Below are 20,902 nucleotides of genomic sequence, written 5' to 3' on the forward strand. Positions count from 1 at the left end.
ACGGGTACGCACAGCTGCCCCATTTATCTATACCTCTCTACGCCTAGAAGCAGCGCACTCGTTCCTTCTCCATCTCCCTCTCCCCACCACTCACGCACACAAGTGTATACCCACACACACACACACACACACACACACACTCACACACACGAGTGCATACACCGAAAATTTTCTTCATAGATATCCGCTGCCCGTCTGGTGCTGAATACATCAAGTGTTGGTCCACCACAGCATTTTGGCGTCTTTTCACCGTGGCTGTTTACACTTGAGTCGCTTGTAGCTCTGCTCTGGCGTGGGGAGTGTGAGAGTCACTGGATGAGAGGCCTGTGGAGCAAGGTGGGCTGCTGATGTAGCTCTAAGTGGGTGGTGGTGGCCAGGTCTGTTTGTGAGGGCTCTAGAGCCCAAGGACGGTGGTGCAATTAAGGCCTTGCGATAAAAGGCGCGTGGTGCTGGAAGTCGTTGCGGTGTTCTTCTATGTCCATGCGCGTGTGTATGTGTGTGTCTCTTTCTTTCTCGTCGCCTGGTTGGATGCCGTCTTCGGTGCTCACCTTCACGAACGTATGAGGCGTGAGCATTGTCGTAGCCGTTTCTGCTGCTGTGTTTAGGTGCAGGTTGCTCGAGCAAGAAGTTGGTGTGGTAGCTGACAACTCTACAAGGTGGTGCTGTTTCTTTTCTAACTCACCCTTTGGCACCCCGGGGCGGAAGGACTGGTCGGCGAGCGCCTTCCTCTTCTTCAACACAAACTTCAGTTTTCGGAAAAGGTGGGCATTTGAAAGCGCGTAACGCGGCGGCGATTCCATCTCACCCTGTTCCCACGTACATCGGAGAAAAAAAAACATGATCGTCTTTTTTGGTACCCTGTCTTGTTGCTGATTCCATTCTTCTTCACAACTCGACGACACACATCGTCCTACCCCATCCTCGCACACATCGCGCTACTGCCACTGCTCCCTACCACCTATCCGAGGGACATCGGTGATCTCCTCCTCCTCTTTTTGGCGACATAGGGAGCCCAAGCAAACACAAACCTCATCTATATACATATATTTCTTCATTTTCCCTACCAGACGCTAGTCGCCCCCCCCCTTCGTGGAAGCACTCTTTTTCATTCGCTGTATACACACACACACACAAGTTTGTTCATAAGCAAGTAGCATGTCTCACATGACTGCCGATCTTGAGTACTTCAAGTGCGACATGTGTGGTGTGTATAAGCATCGAGACATCTTTTGTGACCATCGGCGAGACTGTCATGGCCTCGGTAGCACCCAGCTAAAGCGTAGCGAATGCCAGCGGCTTGCCGACGCGCTCGGGCGACAGACACGGGAGCTGCTACTGAACAAGGACGGTGGCGGTATGCGTGCGGCCTCCGCAAGTGAAAGTGGTGCACACGCTGATACTAGTGTTGCCAGTACGACTACATTGGCCACTAGGTCCCTCACAGGTGTGGTTGCATATGCTGACTCAAACAAAGAGGTTGAGAGAGCCGCGGCTGTCTCCTCGGGAGTAGTGCCGCTCTCTTCTGCTCCTGTCTCATGCGCCAGTGCCGACGGTGTGGGATCAATCAGTGCATGCATTTCAACAGAGGCAATGGAGAAGCGCCAGGAGGCGCGAACGCGGCGCGCCGTGGCGGACCGCTACCAAGAGACTCTGAATGCAAAGATCAGTTCGTTGCTGACGGAGGATAAGAAGGCAGCTTTACTAGATTTTTTGAATTCATGAGGAGAGAGATGCAGCGCTGCTTGTTCTGTTTGCCCCGTCCCTGCGGAAGATCACTTCTGGGCTTGTGTGCGTGTGTGTGTGTCGGACATTGATGTACACTCCAGGATGCGTTCGATGCGGCGCGAGCATGGTCTCGACGTCGTTCCCCCTGTAGGCCGTCTTCTATCCTTTGTGTTATTCTTGTCCCCCTCCCGATCCCATTCCATTTCACTTCCCTTTCTTTGACCGTTGCACTCCGGGAAGCAGCGAAGCTAGGGGTGGGTGGGTAGGTGGGTGGAAGGGATGGACACTTGAGGTGTACATTGGGTATGCAGGAGCACACAACTCACCAAGAAGGTGTTCTTACTAGTCACGTGACTCGTGACCCCCCCTCAAAAAAAGAGAATCTCGTTCTGGCTCCCTCCCTTCCCCCCCCTCAACCAGCGCACTTCGCATCCCATGTGCGCGTCGTGTAGAAGCGACATCAAAGATGATGGATGTTCTCCACAACGGGGGGTCCCTATCGTCCACCATTTCTGCCACCCTCTTTTCTCACCGCTTTTTCATCTCTCTCAACTATCCCCTCACTCCCCCTTCTTTTCCCCCATTTTTTTTTGTTTTTTGTCGCCCTCCGCATCCACTGCTGCAACACGGTGGGATGCATCCTTGTGCGTGTGTGCCTCTCTCTTGGTTGGTTACTTCCCCGCCGTTTGTTGCTGTGAATCGCGCACTCTCTCTCGTTTAACATACAAAACCGCATTTGATCTTCCATACAAGAGCATCCACGACCTAACTTGCACAAGGCAATGGTGTCTCTCAAGCTGCAGGCGCGCCTTGCGTCGAGCATCCTTGGCTGCGGCCGCGCGCGCGTGTGGCTGGACCCCAACGAGGCGATGGAGATCCAGAACGCGAACTCGCGCAAGAGCGTGCGCAAGCTGATCAAGGATGGCTTCATTATCCGCAAGCCGGTGAAGGTGCACTCGCGCGCGCGCTGGCGTAAGACGAAGGAGGCGAAGGACATGGGCCGCCACAGCGGCGTTGGCCGCCGCGAGGGTACCCGCGAGGCCCGCATGCCGAGCAAGGAGCTCTGGATGCGCCGCCTGCGCATTCTCCGCCGCCTGCTGCGCAAGTACCGCGCGGACAAGAAGATCGACCGCCACGTGTACCGCGACCTGTACATGCGCGCGAAGGGTAACGTGTTCCGCAACAAGCGCAACCTCATGGAGCACATTCACAAGATCAAGAACGAGAAGAAGAAGGAGCGCCAGCTGGCGGAGCAGCTTGCGGCGAAGCGCCTGCGCGACGAGCAGAACCGCACCAAGGCTCGCAAGCAGGAGCTGAAGAGGCGCGAGAAGGACCGCGAGCGCGCGAAGCGCGACGACGCTGCTGCTGCTGCGCTGAAGAAGAAGGTGGATGCCGCGAAGAAGTCTGCTGCGCCTGTGACGAAGGCCGCTGCCCCTGCTGCGAGGGCTGCCACCAAGGCCGCCGCGCCAGCTGCGAAGGCCGCCGCCCCTGTCGCGAAGGCCGCCGCCCCTGTCGCCAAGGCCGCTGCTCCTGTCGCGAAGGCCGCTGCCCCTGTCGCGAAGGCCGCCGCGCCGGCTGCGAAGGGTGCCGCACCGGTCAAGAAGTCGAAGAAGTGAGGTGCGTGTGTGCACGTGGGCGTGGTGATGCCGCCGCCCGCTATTACCCTGTGTCTGCCTGTCTTCTTGCCTACCTGACTGCCACCTTTTTTGGTCGCGTTGCATTGCCGTGGTTTTACTCTCTCTCCACCTCTTTCTCCGTTTTTCTTGTGCTCTCCACCCCTCCCTCCCTCCCTCTTCCTCTCACAGGATCGACTGTGCTACGTTGCCGGACACGCGCACGTACCGCGCTCGCGCAGGGGTGGGGTGTGGGGTGGGGTGGGCATATGTGGATGTGGATGCGCGGATGGGTGAATCCTTTTCCCCCTTTATTTTAGTTTGTGCTGTATCATCATTTTGAGTGTCATTTCCTCTAAATTCCCACCAAAAGAACGAGAGAACATACATGTGGTTTCCCACAGCCAGCCAGTGTGGGATGGCCGATTAGGAGGGCAAACACCGCTGCCGCGGAGAAAGAGCCTACATAGGGCGACCCACCCAGAAAGGCGGGGTAGGGAAGAGGTGACGGTCGTCATTTTCCTGTTTCCTCCCCCGCCCTCACTGTCGCTGTGTCGGCCTGCTGTTCATGTCGTTTTCTCTGTCTCTCCCGACGCGAGCGGTGCGAGAGGGAAAAGGCATGTAAATGTCAGTGGTCTGCGTGTGGTGTTCTTCCTTTGTTGAGCATACATGCGCGCGCGTCGCTGCACCCCTGAAGAGATTTTTGTGCGTCCCTCCTTCCCTCTCCATTTCCTCGTGCCCTCTTCTTTCACCGTCTGTGTAAACGGGTACGCACAGCTGCCCCATTTATCTATACCTCTCTACGCCTAGAAGCAGCGCACTCGTTCCTTCTCCATCTCCATCTCCCTCTCCCCACCACTCACGCACACAAGTGTATACTCACACTCACACACACATACACACACACACACACACACGAGTGCATACACCGAAAATTTCTTCATAGATATCCGCTGCCCGTCTGGTGCTGAATACATCAAGTGTTGGTCCACCACAGCATTTTGATGCCTGCCCCCCGACCTCCACGTTCCCCAACCTGTATTCGCCACATTTTTGCTCAAATCGTTTGGATCTCCGTGTCTTTTTGGTTTTTTTTTGCCGGTGCAGTTGTTCGGCTCTCTATCCGTCTACAGTAGGTGTAGTGCAACTTTATTTGATCTTTGTACCATTACTTGCATCACGACACCACGTTTTCGATTTTGCTAGTCTCTCTCCGTCCTTTTTTTTCATACTACTACTAGTGCTGCTGTTAGTGCTGCTAGTGCGACCACGTCGCTGTGCCTGTTGCTTCACTTCTGTCGGTTTGCTGTCATCGTCGTTATTGGGGCGGGGTTTTGTGCACGACCTCAGAGCCTGGCTGCCTGTGTGTTTGTGAGTTTTGTTGCGAGCTGTTCTTGTCGTCTTGAGCGTCTCCCCGCTTCGGGTATCATTGTCTACCGCACAGCTTTCAAGTACACCGTGGACATTATCTTTGGCATCGCCGTGAACCTTCTCCAGAGATACACTGACGCGCACACGCACACATAAGTATATGCATATATACACGTGTGTGTATGTGCCGGTGTGCTGTTACACATACACACTTCGAAGCATCGCGTGTCTCTGTCTGTCTGTCTGTCTGTCCGTGTCTGCAGCAGCGCCTTCCTCTTCCTTTGTGTTTGCCCTCTTTGCGTAAAAACGGACACCCCTTTTGTTTTTCACTGTACCAGGTCTATTGACTCTCCCTCTCCCTCTCCCCCCCTCCCCCGAATCATCGTTGCCCCCGGCTGTCTTCCACCCCGCCCTGCCCTTTTCCTCTCCACCTCCCACCCCCCCCCAATTTCTCACCTCCCTTATCGTTGTTTGTGATTTGTCGCCGGTGAGATGGGACTCACTTTGTAGGTTCTATCGCTACCTCGTTCTTCATATTTCGAGATATATATTTTTGTTAGTCCACTGGCGTGCATTACCCCCTTTTTTTTTGTGGGTGTCTGTATGTCTGTGCGCGCGTTGCCTTCGTCGCTCGTGTTCATCCATTTTTTTCCTGCTTCATAGTGGCTACACTTCGGACTTCACTTGTCTGTGCCCGTCTGTGTGTGTGTGTGTGCGTGTGTGTGTGTGTGTGTGCCAAGCGCACTTCCGCATCGCGTCTTCCTGGCTTAGCCCCCGCTCGAAATCCCCCCCTCCCCCAAAGGCGTTGTTTATTTTTCTCTTTCGCCACTCCGTCATCGTTGTCTGTGTTTCTCTGTGCGGGAGTCTGGGTGTGCGGAGGTATCCTTCTTCTCGGAACTTGCCAACCCTTTCGCCCCTCCCGCCCCCCTCCCCCGCCCACCATTACCACCGTCACCACCATCGGGTACTTGACTCCCTCCAGTGCTTCAGAGAGATGATGATCCCTACGCTCAACATGAACGACATTCGTCGTCACACGGCCATGGCTGTCTCTCTCGTAGATGACAGTGCCAAGAGGGGTTTGAACAGCAGCCATTGTGATAGCGGTGGTGCACCGCTGGCGACAGGGCCGCAGATCTCTCCCCGCAATTCGTATGTGACCTCTCCAGGAGAGGCGTCGAGCCTGCCGTCGGCGCACCTCACACGCCGAGCGGCGGATGTTTCCGGTCTGCTAGAGATGAATCCGCTCCAGTGCCACAGCGTCATTGATCTGCAGCGCAAGCTGATTGAGACGGCGGAGTGGGTCGTACAGTTGCGTCACTGGTATGCGCATCAGCTGCAGGAGCGAGACGTGTGGTTCGAGAGCCGCCTTAAAAGTCTGGGTGACTCTTATCACGCAGTGTTGGCCGGTTTCACAGCAGCACCAAAGGCTCACAGCAAGACGGGTACAGGCGCTGCAACACCACGCCCTCTCACAGGGAGCAGCTTCACGGAGCACGCGGCGCCCTCCACAGCTTCCGCTTCCCGTATCGGTGCCGGTAAGGCGACCCTGGGAAGTGTTGTACCGGCCACTGTTTCAGCACCCAAAAAGGGAAAGACCGGTGGTGTAACGCCGTTGCGGGCCTCTAGCTGTTCTCACAAGAATTCGACTGCATCAGGAGCAGAGGCTGGCTCCAGCAACTGCAACACCCCTCGTTCTTCCAACCTCTACCCGTCAGCATTATTGGGCATGGGCGGCGCGACTGTGGGGAGTGGGAATACGGGCCCAGAGGGAGGTAGTAGCACCCCTCTACGAACATGTCCGCCGAGGCAGTCGGTGTTTGTGCCCGTTGCGCAAAGCCGCCGCACGGCCTCTGCTGTTGCCCCTCAACGAGAACTGCTGCACACGGAGGATGGTGAAATCCGGCGCGCCGGCGCTGTTGTCTCGGAGCCGATCATCGTTGATATCGACGAAGATGCATCTGAAACTCCACCTTGCCAATTAACGCTTCAGCAGCCACGCGGTAACGTCCCAGGACGCATCTCTCTCGCATCTTCCCTCACGTACGCACAGGTCATCAGCACCCCTACGGGCCCGGCAGTCGTGTCACGCAGAGACCCACAGTCTCTCTCGACACCGCGGAGTGGTCGGCCGTCGTCAGCGAGAGCGTCGCTGTCGGCTCCCAGGAGTGCGACAGAATCCTTGGGGCGCTTCCCCGGCAGAGCTAAGGGTATCGGAGGTAGAAAAGGTGATACCACGCACAGCGCACGCAAGCGGTACTACACTGCTGTATCACGCTCGAAGCCTGGCGGCATCAATACCAGCTTGCCGCACCATGCCCAGTACTTGGGCGCTGATACCTCACCGGATGCGGCGGTGGCGGCACGGGCGAGCACGGGCAACGACACAGCTGACAGTGCAACCTCTGAACCCCATGATAAGGTTCCTCAGGTCAACACCTACTTCGGTTTCATGAGAGATGGTGTCGGCGTTGGAGACGACGTCGACGTCCGAAACCGCATCCCAAAGCGGCGCAGCGTTAGCAGCGGTGGGAATTATCGTTCGAGTCGAATGTACATCACCAGCTCGGGGAATCCGAACGCAGCGAGGCGCACCATCTTCGATCGCAACTACAAAGGCACCCGCAGCAGCGCCGCGTGTGTGCAGAGATCACCGAATCCGTCCGTTGGCGAGCAGTCGTTGGTGTAGAGTTGATGCACAATCCGTAAGGGGGGCTGGGGTGGGGAAAGAGAACACACACACGCACAGCCACACCCACAAATAGCGCCCATGTACACGCTGGGATATGAAACGCGTAATGCATGCCCACATTTTGGGGTGTTTCTGTGAGTGTTTGGGTGTGCCGGCGATCATCATCATCTCTGCTCTGGGTCGTTGCTTATCCGGTGTAACGCCTGTTTCGTTTTTCTACATGCTCCTGTGGGCTCTCCAAAATGAAGTATCAAAATCTTTCGCATACTCGTCAGCACCCACAACATTCGCATCCTCACTAATACATCTGTGCATCAGGTGTTTACCTGCCCAACACGGTCACGTTAATTGATGGTGCTCCGAATAGGCCCGTGTGTGATGGAGAGAAGGATCGCGTTGTGCCCACGTCCCACCTCGAGTGGTCAAGTCGTGCACTTGTACTTCTCTGTTTACCCTCGCACGCGGGGGAGCGAAAACCGCCCCATGGGGCCACGGCTTCCCCCCCCCCCCGCCTGCTTGGAGCATCATCTTGACATCTCGTTTAGCCTCCCTTTTTGGTACACCCCGCGCGCGTACGCCGCAGATGTGTATATTGACTGCAGCAGCGGCGTGTCAGACAGGCAGAGAGAGAGAGCACTCACACGTACATGTCTTCAGAGTAGCCTCCACTGTCAACATATCCTCCTTTGTTTCATCGGATGATCATTTTTCTCCTCTCTCCTCTCTCCTCTTTCCCTCCGTCCCTCCCTCCTCTCCATCCCCCCCACCACTACCACCACCACCACATACGCACACACACACACACACACACACAGAGGGTTAACAGGCACCCGCAAACACATGCGGACCCACGCATTGAGGGATAGGATCATTTACATACCTACACAGACGAAGGCAAACAAATGTCTTCTCGCTTAGATTAGTCCGCTCCCGCCCGCTCCTCATATCCCCTCTCCCCCCTCCGGGACACACACCGCCACCTCACCCTATTCCATCCGTTCCCCCCCCCTCCATTCACATTTTTTTGTTAGTTTTTATTTCTCTTAGACTTGTAGATAATACGTACACAGAGGGAGAGAGAGGAATACCTGCGTTTAGAGGAGTGGCCCACACAAGAAGGCGCACAGACACGGAGGGCGGGTGCTGTTTCGACCTCTCTTTTTTTCGTGTCACTCCAGGCACCTCTGCCGCGTGTTTGGCCAGTTTTGCTGCCAACTGAAAGGTACGCTTCCCACGCATTCCGCACACACACACACACACACACAGGCGCACCAGGCAGGGCAGATATTCACCACCGCCAGGAAAGAGTTGCGCGGGTACTTGGGCGCGTGGACCTGCTTCTTTTTTCCCTTCGTTTTTTTCTATCCCGGAAGCGCACCAGAGTATCATTTCCTTGTAGCTCAGGGGTTGGCTTTACACAGCGTCGTGTGCTGACCACACCGCGAGCAACCCCAAAGGGGGCTCCATCAGTATGGACGCCTTCAGCAGGAGCAAGTCCTACACCCAGGCGGCCTCGGCCTCCACGCAGTACCAAGCGCGTGCGGGGGCTGCCGCATCAGGTGCCACTGCCGCCCCACAGCAGCAGCAGCAGCAGCATGTATGCAAAAATATATTAAAGGGTGTGGAGAGCCACGTGCGGGTTATGTCCGATGTGGAGCGGACCTCAACGTCATCGAGCTGCACGTCGTTACGCATTCGCCAGCCTGACAGCGACGGTGCGGGCGATGGCGGTGGGACGTCGTCGTCGTCACAGGGGCAGCAGAGCAGCCAGTCTGCCTGCGGCTGGTCGCAGCCGTTCAACGTCACCCGCGTTCACTGCGGGGGGTCCACAGCGCGGTTCTACGAGGAGGTGGTGGCACCATGCGTGTCAAACTGCACTTCTGGGCAGAGTTACGTCTTTCTTGTGAATGGGCCACCCGAGAGCGGGCGCAGCCAGACCCTTTACGGTAGCCCTCACCACAGCGAGCTTGGCATAATAGAGTTGGCGGCAGCCGACTTATTGGAGCGGATGACATCTCGAGGCAAGGTTATCATGCGCCACCACCGTGATCGCGCAGATGCCACGGGGAAGGAAAACGAGGCAGCCAGCGGCACACAGTCTTCGACTGCCGCCAATAGCGGGCGGGAGGACGTACCCGGTATGCCAACGACGGGTGGCATCACTGTCACTTATGCCGCTTTCACTACCCGCGGCGGCAAGATGGTGGAGACGGAGACGAGTGAGCCGATACCCCTCGTGGAGTTCCCGCCGCCGCTAGGGTTGGTGCCGCTTCCTCGCATGCGTCTGCTCGAGAACGCCAGCAAGTCGGTTTTGCTTCCGGAGCGCAAGCATCTGGACACGTCATGCGTGATACAGTTTCACGTGTATGCACCGGTGGACACAACAGGGCGGCGTTCCATGGCGACGCTGACTTTTGTCGACGTGGCGGCGATCCGTGTGCCACTCTGCAAGGAGGTGTCGCATCTTATTGAAACCGTCGAGCGGGTCGCTGGAGTGTCCGCCAGCGGCGGCGACCCGAGCTTTAAGGAGACGAAGCTGACAACCCTCTTAGAGCCTGTGCTGGTAGGATATATCACCCTCGTCTCCATTACCACCGTCAGTGGCCGCGCAGACCTCTACGAGTCAACCTGTACAGCACTGCGCTTCGCCAGCCACCTCAGTCGCATACATCAGGTTCTCATGCTCATCCACATGAACGCCCCACGATGGATTTTCGACACCGCGGTAAACCTCGAGCAGCTGCGGGTGCGTCGTGATCAGCTCATGGCAGAGCACTACGCCCGTGGCGTGTACGACTTTTACGAGCGCGCTTCTCGCTGGCTACAAGCCAACGTGAGCGACGTTGGCAGCAGTGTGGAACACCTGCTCCAGGAGACGGCGCACCTTCGAAAAGAAATTGCGCGTGCTGTGGAAGAGATGTCAAACGAGCTGCAGGCCATCATCGAAAAGGAGGATGCGAGCTGCCGTGTGGAGTCCGAGGCGGCTCGGTCAGCCTACGAGGCCACATCGCGACTGTTCGACGAGGTGCGACGGTTAGACGAGATCATTACATCCCAGCAGCATCAGATGTCTCAGACGGACATGCAGAGTAGCCAGCGCATTAGCGAGATGCGACTCGAGATATCCGCGCTAGAGGCTAAGGCTAGCAATCGCCAGCAGCAGCTGCAGCAGTTGGAGAAAGAAATGAAGTTATACTTGGTGAAGAGTAGTGAAGTGGCAGCGGTGCTGAACAAGGCAGCGGAAGATTCGCAGCATGCGCAGAGCGTCTATGCCATGTCGCACGAGCTGCTTCAAATTGGACACAAACGTAAGCGTCTTGAGGCCGATTTAGAGCTGGCGTCACAAGTCGCACAGCGCACGACGAACACGATGCGTGTGCATCGGGAACGGCGCTCGCGCATTTCGCGCCTGAGCGCGTTGCAGCAGCGCGTTTGCTCTTTGCGCGAGGCCGTGCAGTGCTCCACAAGTAACCCAGCGACGGCGGCATCGCAGAATTCACAGCAGCCGTTGCGACGCACAGCGTCCGCGGCGAGTCGCTCTGGTCAGACTCGATAGACGCGTGCGTGTCGTCCTTGTGCGTGGTGGTGGTGGTGGTGGTGATGGGGGATCTTAGTGGGAAGGGAAGGGGGTGGGGAGAGCACGTGTGGGCGAGGCAGCATCCAGTGAGCTGCGTAGCGGTGCCTGATTTCCCCCCGTCTCACTTGTGCAATTCTTTGTTCTCTTTTTTTTTTCTCGCTTGCATCTTAGAAAATTGTCTCGGTCTCTGTGTGTGCGCATCTTGCGTGTGTCAACGTTCCGCATCCCCCCTGCCCCTCTTGTTTTGTCGATGGACGTCTCACCCACACCCCCCACACCGCAACGACACCATATGTGTGTGTGTGTGTGTCTTCGCCTTCCCACTTTTTTTCCCATCCAGTTTCGCGTTACGTGTACGAGATTTTGTCTCTTCACACAAACACACACACACACACACACAGTGTGTTTGCCTCTTCGGATGTCCTCGCTGTTCTCTGCGGTTCATTAAACCAAACGGAAAAATAGAATGGCAATATCACCAATGTATGCTGTGGATGGTCCGGGATAACACATATGAAGGCTATAGAAACTGACATCAGAGGGGCGCTCGTGGGGAGTGTGGTATTGTGTGTGTGTGGCCCTCGCCCTCCCTCTTCCCGATCACGTGGACTGTTTTTTTCCCCTCTCACCGTAGTCTTCTTCCACGATTTTGCTTATGCGTTGTTCAGCGGGACACCTCAGACATCACACTCACGCACGTCTGTGAGCGCTGGCACCTTGCACGATATCCTGTCGTCTCCAGAACTGCCGTTGTCGTGGCTAGTGAGGAAGCGGAGGGCTGCGCGCGTGCGCACCCACACGCGCTTTGGTGTGGGTGTTTGTGTGTTCACGTGTTTTAACGGTCTCGATTTCTCATGATGTGCTCTAGCACTTCACTTCTGTGGACTCTCCTCTATCGTCTGCCCGCACATTTGGTGTTGACCCGCCCATCCTTTTTTTTTCTCACGGGCTGTGTGTGCTGTTGAGGTGCCTCTCCTACTCCTTCGCTTTTTTTTCCCCTCCCTTTTTCTCTGGGACGTGTCGTCGCGCTTGCCTGTGTCCCCCCCACCCTCCTGATGCTCTGGTAAAGGGTGTATGGGTATGTATATTTTTTGACTCTGCGTGCCCGACGCTTCACATCAAAACCACTACAGCGCTACTCACTCACTCACTTTGGTTCCCCCCCCCTTCCCCCCCTTCCCAGCCCCCAGCACACACGCGCGTGGAGACCAACAGGGAACAGTCTTAGCGATGTTGCACGAGGGACAACCCGTGTACGCCGACGCCACACCTGTCGTGGGGGACAGCATGGACGGAGCTATGCTCACCTCAATAGATAGCGTCACGTACCCCAGTCAATGCAGCACACCGGCCGCTCAGCATCAGCGCATGCTTCGTAGCAGCATGGGTAAAAACGCTTCCTATATTGCGACAGTGCGCTGCTCCAGCGCACTGCCTATGCCACAGTGCGGCGTTGAGTCTAATCCACTCTCGCCAAAGTCAATTGCTGCTGCAGCATTTGCTAGGAGTACTACCCCTCCTGGGCTGCCCTTTGCGCTAGTTGCTGAGGCTAGTGCCATGGGCAAGGCTGGCTGGAGCGATCCTCAAACCGCTCTCCTCCAACAATTCCAATCGGAGGAGCCCATCTTGACTCCTGCCGGCGAAGACTTTGTGCATGAAATACTGGCGATGAACACATTGGCGATGGAGCAATGTCATGTGACGCTTGCCGCTGCCGACGGTGCTGCTGCTGGTGTTGGCATTCTCACCGCCAACTCGCTGGCGGTTTCTGAGGAGCCCATGAAGATGTTGGGTGAAGCCTACATGCGAATTGACACTTGCACGCAGGATTTACCACCTGCGTTGCTTGATGAGCTGAAGGCCACAACACTCAATAACATGGGTGTTGTAGAGTGCAACCGCGCTCAGCCGCGGCAGGCCCTCAGTCACTTTGAGGCTGCTCGCCAATTGGAGGAGAACAACGGCATCACTTCTCCTTCCATCGCCCTCAACACGTGTGCTGCGTACAACACATTGCGCATGTTCGACAAAGCGACAGCAGCTGCGCTGGAGGCAATCGACTTGTTGCGTTCGTTGGAGGTGCAACGGCGGCGGTATCGCCAGCTGGCCGCTGCCGCCGCTGCCTCCGCCGACGGCACCGTTGACGGGGCGGTGCATGGCCCAAAAGAAGGCGACAAGGAAATGACGGACCTGCTGCTCGAGGTCGCTGCGGCACCAAAGATCTCAGACTCGCAGAACGAGGCACTGTGGGGTGCAGCGTGGAACAATCTGGCGGTTGCGCAGATAAACACCGCTCGCGGCTCTAAGGACACGAGCGAGTACACGAATGCACTGTGTCTTTTCCAAAACGCGATGCGAGCGACACAGGAGTTGCTTGGAGCGCAACATCCCATGTCGAAGGCTGTCGTCGCGACATTCCGCTCGGTCCGGCGAGCCTTTCGTAATCACGGAGCTTTTAAGCAGCACCGCTCGCTGCTGCGTGCACCGCTGCCATCGGTAGATCCACGAGAGCAAGAGTGGGAGGACTCGCAGTTAGAGGCGATGCCAGGTCACACCCGTCACGGCACCCTGCTGCAGCAGAAGCAGCGGCTGACCATCACGTTTCGGGGCGAGGTGACAGGAGGGCAGAAACTGGTGGAGCGACTCGACAGCACTCCATACCCCGGTGCGGCCGACCAGCCATACCAGAGGCAGTCGCGCACAGGAGGGTCAAGCAGCGCTTGTGGCAGTGCCGCCGCTGCAGCGGGTAGCTGCAACCGCAGCCGCTCTGGAAACAGCAAGAAGCGCAGGTTGCACGCTGCCTCGGCGCAGCTTCTGCGCACCATGCCGCTCAGCAGCACCCTATGCCAGGCAACCGCACTTTACGGGAATCCGCACCCACTGCTTTACTCTTTACCACCGCCCGGGCAGTACATGGAGTTGGCTGCAGGCCCTTCCTTGGGTAGCCCTCCTGAGGTGCGCCATCTAAACGACGACCCCGCCTCCACCGACAGGGATCACCACATCCGTGAAAGCGCCCAGCACCGCCACAATACGGGTAGCCTTGGCGGAAAAGCAGGACACACGACACCATTGCTGCCGCCACACCAGCAGCGTCATCGGCAGCAGCGCTATCAGCAGCAGCAACAGCAGCAGCAGCACTATCAGCAGCATGAACAGCAACAACAGCGCTATCAGCAACAGCAACAGCAGCAGCAGCACTATCAGCAGCATGAACAGCAACAACAGCGCTATCAGCAACAGCAACAGCAGCAGCAGCACTATCAGCAGCATGAACAGCAACAACAGCGCTATCAGCAACAGCAACAGCAGCAGCAGCACTATCAGCAGCATGAACAGCAACAACAGCGCTATCATCAGCGGCAGCAGCAGCAGCCCGCACCTGCAGCGGCGATGGAGAGGGGTGGGGGCAACAGCAGGAAGTCCAGATCCACAGGAAGCGGCTTCTATCAGACGGCACCGCTCCCAGGGCCCTCGCGCGACTACGGGCAGGGCTATGCTGCAAATACAGTTGTAGCGCCCTTTCCACCGAAGTCCTCTCGTTCACAGGTGTCCCAGATTCTGCCACCTATCGGCAGCGACGCCTATGTTGCTGGTGCTGGTGCTGTTGCACCTACCGCCTCCACCTTCACCGGGTTTGGCAAGGTCTCCGCGGCGGCTACAGATACTGTGTCTTTAGGGTACACTACTACCGGTACCCTCAACACATCCAATGGGCTTACGGCGAACTCCGTTGTCACCCATCGCCCGCGTCAGCCTCCACCACATTGCAATCCATCGAAGGGAGGGGCTCCATCCGCACTGCATAGTTCGACACCACCTTCTCCAGTGTCTGTCGACAATGGCGCTGCTGCCATGTCACTTGGACCTCAATCAAAGATGCTGCTGCTTGCTACGCCACCAAGCGGGGCCGCCTCAAAAGTGACTTACTATCCCCTTGAGGTACCACTAGAGACAGCACCCAAGCCTCCGGAGCGCCCCGGGGTGATTCCCGCTTCGGAGGCGGCGCCGTCAACCGTGCCTGACTCCGGTGAGTCGAGTGCAGGCACCCATGAGCTGTTCAGGGGCATGTGGGTCACCGCAGACTCGCACTATGTACACCGCGGCCGGCGCGTGTTTGGTCGACCGGCGTACTACATTGAGACGACACTGGACGTGACTGAGGATGGTGTAGGCAGCGCCGGCGCTGCAGTCTCGACGACACCAACGGATTCGATACCTTGCCCTGTGTTGCCGACGTTGGCTTACAGCAGCAGTGAAAGCGACGACGGTGGTAGGGGCAAGGGGGGCGCTGAAGGTGGATTTGGCGCGTATGACGCGCTGGACGCACCCCATCGTGCTTCGTCCCCCACTGCCTCGCGAGGGTCGTCCGAGACGTCGCGGATAAATGGGCTGGAGAAGACATCGCAGATGGCGAGGTAGGTTCACATGTGTGTCTGTGTGTTATGTCATCTCGTTTCTTCGTTGCTCTTATATTTCTCGGTCCAGCTTCGTGTCACAGCGAATCCCCCTCACCTTCTTTTCTGCTTCGCCCCTCTGTGTGTGTGTGTGTGTGTGTGTGTGTGTGCGTTTTCTATTAATATTCATATGCATATATGGATATATGCATATGTATGTGTGCCTGATGTACAGTAGCTGTTTATCCCAGCGGGTATTCCGATTAATGTAGTCGAGGGAGGGGATGGAAGAGAGAAAAACTGTTTTTGCGTGTGTTGCCCCCCCCCCCTCCCCTCTTTTTTTTCCTCCCCATCCCCTCCCCTTTTTCTTCACGGATTTTTGTCACGCCCGCCGTGTTTCGTTTCGCTTTGTGTGTGTTCATGTGTTAGACGCGCTGTGGGTCACCACCAGCAATAAGCGTACACACGCTCCAGTCCCCCCTCCCCCTCCCCCCTCCCCCCTCCCCCAGGCTCGCCTTTCTCCATTTGTGCGTGTGATATATGCCGATGGAGGAGGAGGAGGAGGAGGAGGAACAGTATCATGTACATGTTTTTGTGTTCTGTTTTGGCAACGGTTCCTCTCGGACGTCGCTCTATGGACTATCCCCCTCCCTCCTCATATATGCAAACGTATTGACGCGCATGTCCATACTCCCCCCCCGCAAAAAAAAAAAACACTCGATGCGCTCTCTTTTCGTCCCTGTGTTGGAGCCCTCATTCTGTCGAACCCCCTGGCCCTTTGTCAAGAGAAACGGTGATTGCAAAAGTATGCGAACAAGAGGACGGCAACGCCAACAACCGACAGAGCCAGACTTTTTTCTGGCTAAAAGGGGGGTAGTGGCGGGGTGGCAGCGGACTGCGGCGTGATGCCGCGCCTCCGTGCCGCCTCCTCCGCAACACGACTAACTTTTTTCTTTCCCAACCGAGTCTTAACGTTCCCGTGGTGTGCTCTCTTTACCTCAGATGTGTGCATGTGCGTACGTACTCATGATGGTAAGGAGAGGGCAGGGGGGCGGCACGCTAGCCTCGGTGAGAGGGTGTGCTGTTCGTGTGCGAGTTGATGTGTACAGCTGCCCATCGTCTCCACTTATGCACTTCTCAGCCCCCCCCCCCTCCTTCCTTCCCTTCCTTCATGCTCTCCCTCAACATATTTAGCACTTCACGATAATGTGCGTGACTGCCGCACGCGTTTTGTATTCACCGTATCCGCTTCTCGTTGTTCCTCTCTCTCTTACCAATTCGGTTGTAGCGCACAGTCGCAACCACACGCGTGTGTGATACACACGCCGCGCTCGGAGGGCTTCCTCGCTCCCCCCCCCCCCACCTGTTGACTTGGCTTCCTACAAAACAGTTTCTCTTTTTTTTTCTGGGCAACAAAAGAAAAAGCAAAAGAAAGCACACAAACGTGCTTTTTTTTTCATCTGTACACATAAAAGGTGCACGGGAATGCGCGTGGGAATGTCAGGTGTGCGTGTGTTCGTGCCTCAACCTCACTCCCCCTCTACTTCCCGCCCTACTCCCCTCGCCTTCGTTGCCGTTCTTGAAACCGCACAACCTCTGCTCCCAGCGTTCAACCGCAGCCTCATCGCTGCTGTAGAAGTACACCGCGTCTAGGCGGAGCTCTTGTTTCACCCGCTGGTCGAGCGAGCGAAGGGGGGGGGGAGGGAGCGGTGTCCCACTCAGCGGAATCAGCACGGGCGCGCGCGCGTGTGTGTGTAGGTGCGCGCTGACCTGCCTTAAGAAAGAAGTATCAGAGGTCTTTCTCACGTTAAAAATTGCGTTGCTCCTTCGTATCGGCGACGTCAGTGGGTGCATTGCGTGGGCGCACCCCGAGCGATATCCATCGAGGTCCCCCCCCCCAAAAAAAAAAAAAGGATGCGGTTGTCCATGAAACGGCACCCTCCCACCTTCTCTGTCCATCGATACGACACGGACACACTCTCCTCGTCCCCCAGCGCCTCTGGCGACTTCAGTGGTGGCGGAGCCAGCACCAGTAGTGGTAGCTACGCTTACTACTACGAGGGATCCGGCTCTTGGAGCCCTACAGCGCTTCTCGCTGTGGCCACGACAGCCGCCAACTCTACCTCAGACCTAGGTTCTTCGTCCACGAGTGGGTTCTCGGATGTTTTGATTCCATCGTCAGCCTACTTGAGTCCTGCAGTGCTGCCCAACCGTGCACTGGCCCACTCCGCTGCCACCCCCCGCGTCAGCATCGTCGGTCTCAACTCTACCCCAAGCGCCAGTGGCTTTGCCGTCAGCGACTGCGGTGGCAGGCAGGTGGGGGCGGCGCGGAAGCGGCAAGCTGCCTCTGCGGCTACAGTGACTTCCACCTCAGACACTTTGGAGGTGGATGACACCAACGCTGTGGCGCATCCGCCCCAGTTGCTGGGCACCGAGCCGTCGCCACTCCCCAGTGCCGCGGTTGGGGGCTTGCGGACGTCGCCTGCGGCGCTCGCGCCCGTTACTCACGGAGCCGATGACGTCTCTCCGACGAGCACTCATCATTTTTCAGAGGTAGGGCCGGCGCGCTGTTCACCGCCGACGGCGGACTTGGACGCGGCAACGCACAGGAGTGGGGAGGGCGGCAGTCGCGATAAGCCGGTGCTCAATGTACTGAGCACGATTCTCACAGTGCCAATAACGGTGCCGCTGGCGCCAGAGGACGTGGAGCGACGCCGCGAAGAAGGCGGTTTGTCCTATCCCAGTCACCTCACGCTCCGCATGGTACCTAGAGCACAACCCGTGCGCCCCAGCGGCAGTGCTGTGGCGGAGGACAGGAGGAGGGTCACGGGGAAAGGCGGCGACAGAGCGGGGTCGGATGCCGCCGCTGTCGGTGTCACACGAGCACCCAAGACCGTTTGCCTTTCTTGCGGCTTCTTTTTTACGTGTTGCAGTGAAAGGGCAAAGCGTAAGACCGAGGATGGCACCGCGAGGCGGCAACGCCCGAAGTACAACCTGCGCAGTCATCACGTGCCGCTGGTGGGCTTTCGCACAACGCGCGAGCCAAGCAAGCTGATGAGGGACACCCACTACACCTTGCCCAGGGTGGATGAGGCTGCTGTCTATCGGAGCATCGAGAATGATGTGGGGGCCACGGATGCACACTTGAAGAGGCTGCAGAGGGCGGTGCAGCAGGGGGACCAACGCGCCAGAAGCAAGTGCCTCGAGACGTCATCAGCCTTTGGCAGCCGAACCGCCGGAGGGCCGGACATGGCGGAGCAGTCTGCTTTCTTTGGCAATGGCGATTGGCAGGGCCATTCCATTGTGTATCACTGTGAGCGCCCACAGGTTTGCCTCGAGCCAATAGACAGTGATTGAGGTGGACGTCAGCGCACCACTAGAGCGAAAGAGAGCAGGAAAAGGAGGATGGGGATGGGGTGGAGTGCTGGACATACGCGTATCTGATCGCGTGATGTGGTTTGTGTGTGTGTGTGTGCGTGCGTGCGTGCGTCGAGGTGTGTCGCACAGACGTGAGCCAAGACACTCAAAAAAAATATATACTATATATATACTTCCATTTTTATCATCTTTTCCTCGCTGACGAAGCGCCGGACACAAGCCCACGCGTGTGTGCGTGTGTCCACTCCTTTCCTTCATTTCTTAGATTTCGCGCTCCGTTTCATTTTGTGCATCATCTGCGCATCGTAGCACTTTTATTTTGTCTGTTTTTGGTGTTATACGCTCGGGTCTGTGCTTCGCCTGCACATCATCACCCCCCCTCCCCCTTCCTCTTCCTCTTCCCCTCTCCCTCTCCTACACGTGTTGTAGATTCGTTTTTGAACTACTTGAGGCTCTCCTTTGAGCCTGCCCTGCTCTCAGTTTTTCTTTCTCTTGTATACTTCCCGTCCTCCCCGCCTTACGTCACGCCATGTCTTTTTTTTTCTTTGCATCTCTCTCCCCCCCCCTCCTTCGTCGTTACGTATTGGTGTTCGCCTCGTTTGTTCAGGTTCGTTGTTCAATTCACGTTTAAAGGTCGGATCGTGTCTCGGTCGATCCCCTCTCTGCTGTGCATTTGTTTTATGGGTGCGTGTGTGATGGGGAGTGAGCGGTGGTAGGAAGAGCTTTTTTGGGGCTAATGGTGGGGTAGTATTGGCCGTCGCAATGGTCTGGGGGTGGGGAGGGGGGTGGAAGGGGGCTCCCACCGTAAATATATAAAATTTTGGGTGGAGCTCTTTTTTTTCCCCCATGCCTTCTCTCTTCCCCCCCCCCCCCGCGTCTTGCCATATCTACTAGTCTGTCACTTTGTGTATTTATGCTCGCACACTGACAACCGCCGCGGCTCTTCCACACAATGGAGCTCCCTTCCCCCCCCCCCCCCCAAAAGAAAGGGTTGTGGCGATAAAGAGTAAATGTGAGGGTCCGTGCAGGGTGGGAGAGGGGCCAGAGGGAGATTAAGGATGATGTCGGCACTGCCAAAGCACACGCGCGCCCACATCTATCGGCGGAGAGGAAGGGGGGTTGTGTGGCTCCGCGTCGCGAATTCTCGTTTCCCACTCTCCCCCCGCAAAAATATATATATATATATATATACCCAGTCATATATATATACACACGTACGCATGCACACAAGTAGTAGTCTTCTAGCTGCCCCCGTTCCCTTGTTCCCTCCTTCCCTCTCCCCCTTTTCCCCTCCGTGCTGTTACTCTCGAGCATATGTGCAATTATGATACACATCCTGTGGCCGTATCCATCAGGCTTCCTTTCCTTACCCTTCTCTCCATGTGCTTAAGCTTTTTCTCTCTACCTCTCTCCTCTCTCACTGACACCACCGCGATCTGCTTCACCGCACGTGTGTGTGTGTGTGTGTCTGCTTGCCCCCCCTTCTATCAACGCTCTCTCTTCTTCTTCTCTCTTCATTTTATATAATATGCCTTACACACATACGCGTACACATATATTTCACATAGAGCAGCTTGATTAGTCTTCTCTCTTCCCCTCCCCTTCCCCCTTCTCCCCCTCCCCTCTCACACTGACTCGCGTGCGTGCGTGTGTGCACCTTCTATATATATATATATTAGTTCCCCAATCCGCTGCTCAAACACCTCCCCCTCCTCTTCCCCTCCTCTTCCCCCCTTTCACCTTCCTCCTCCCCCCCTCCCTTCCTCCTCCACACCTTCTCTTCCTCTCTTGGGCTACTCTTTTTTTTTCCAAATCACCGTCACGGATATCACTCCTTACCACCAGACCATTTGGGTGTTGTGTACCCCCCCCTCCCTCCTCCCCCCCTCGACGGTCTTGCTGCCCTTTAACTTGTCATCCGCTCTTTTTTTTTGTTGTTGTGTGTGGTTGTATGTGTGTTCGTCAAACGAGCAGGAAGAGTAGAAGGAGCTTCTACTCCGTGCTGAAGGGGGGGGGGGGTAGTGCCAAGTGCCGTACAACCACGGCCAGCCACCCACACTTCTCTCCTCCCCGTTCTCTTTACATCCTCGTCGCGTCTACTTTGTCGGCGCTGGGTCTCTCCTTCCTGTAAGTTGTGAGTCTGTGCGTG

At 56.7% G+C, this 20,902-nt stretch overlaps 5 protein-coding genes across 5 annotated transcripts; all 5 read left to right on the top strand.

Moving 5' to 3' along the window:
* Positions 1-2,507: 2,507 nt before the first annotated feature.
* On the top strand, positions 2,508-3,341 carry JKF63_07113 (uncharacterized protein; the record flags this gene model as incomplete). The annotated part of the gene is made up of 1 exon (XM_067903054.1): positions 2,508-3,341. One exon carries the CDS (start codon positions 2,508-2,510, stop codon positions 3,339-3,341), a length of 834 nt encoding a protein of 277 aa, XP_067759492.1.
* A 2,365-nt stretch (positions 3,342-5,706) lies between these two features.
* Positions 5,707-7,398, top strand: JKF63_07114 (uncharacterized protein; the record flags this gene model as incomplete). Its single annotated transcript, XM_067903055.1, has 1 exon — positions 5,707-7,398. The coding sequence occupies one exon, from the start codon at positions 5,707-5,709 to the stop codon at positions 7,396-7,398; it is 1,692 nt and encodes a 563-aa protein (XP_067759493.1).
* Positions 7,399-8,872: 1,474 nt separating this feature from the next.
* Positions 8,873-10,957, top strand: JKF63_07115 (uncharacterized protein; the record flags this gene model as incomplete). The annotated part of the gene is made up of 1 exon (XM_067903056.1): positions 8,873-10,957. One exon carries the CDS (start codon positions 8,873-8,875, stop codon positions 10,955-10,957), a length of 2,085 nt encoding a protein of 694 aa, XP_067759494.1.
* A 1,251-nt stretch (positions 10,958-12,208) lies between these two features.
* On the top strand, positions 12,209-15,400 carry JKF63_07116 (uncharacterized protein; the record flags this gene model as incomplete). The annotated part of the gene is made up of 1 exon (XM_067903057.1): positions 12,209-15,400. The coding sequence occupies one exon, from the start codon at positions 12,209-12,211 to the stop codon at positions 15,398-15,400; it is 3,192 nt and encodes a 1,063-aa protein (XP_067759495.1).
* A 1,901-nt stretch (positions 15,401-17,301) lies between these two features.
* On the top strand, positions 17,302-18,732 carry JKF63_07117 (uncharacterized protein; the record flags this gene model as incomplete). Its single annotated transcript, XM_067903058.1, has 1 exon — positions 17,302-18,732. The coding sequence occupies one exon, from the start codon at positions 17,302-17,304 to the stop codon at positions 18,730-18,732; it is 1,431 nt and encodes a 476-aa protein (XP_067759496.1).
* Between the last annotated feature and the right edge of the window lie 2,170 nt (positions 18,733-20,902).

The sequence above is a fragment of the Porcisia hertigi genome, chromosome 6, assembly GCF_017918235.1.
Source record: "Porcisia hertigi strain C119 chromosome 6, whole genome shotgun sequence".
Lineage (NCBI taxonomy): Eukaryota > Euglenozoa > Kinetoplastea > Trypanosomatida > Trypanosomatidae > Porcisia > Porcisia hertigi.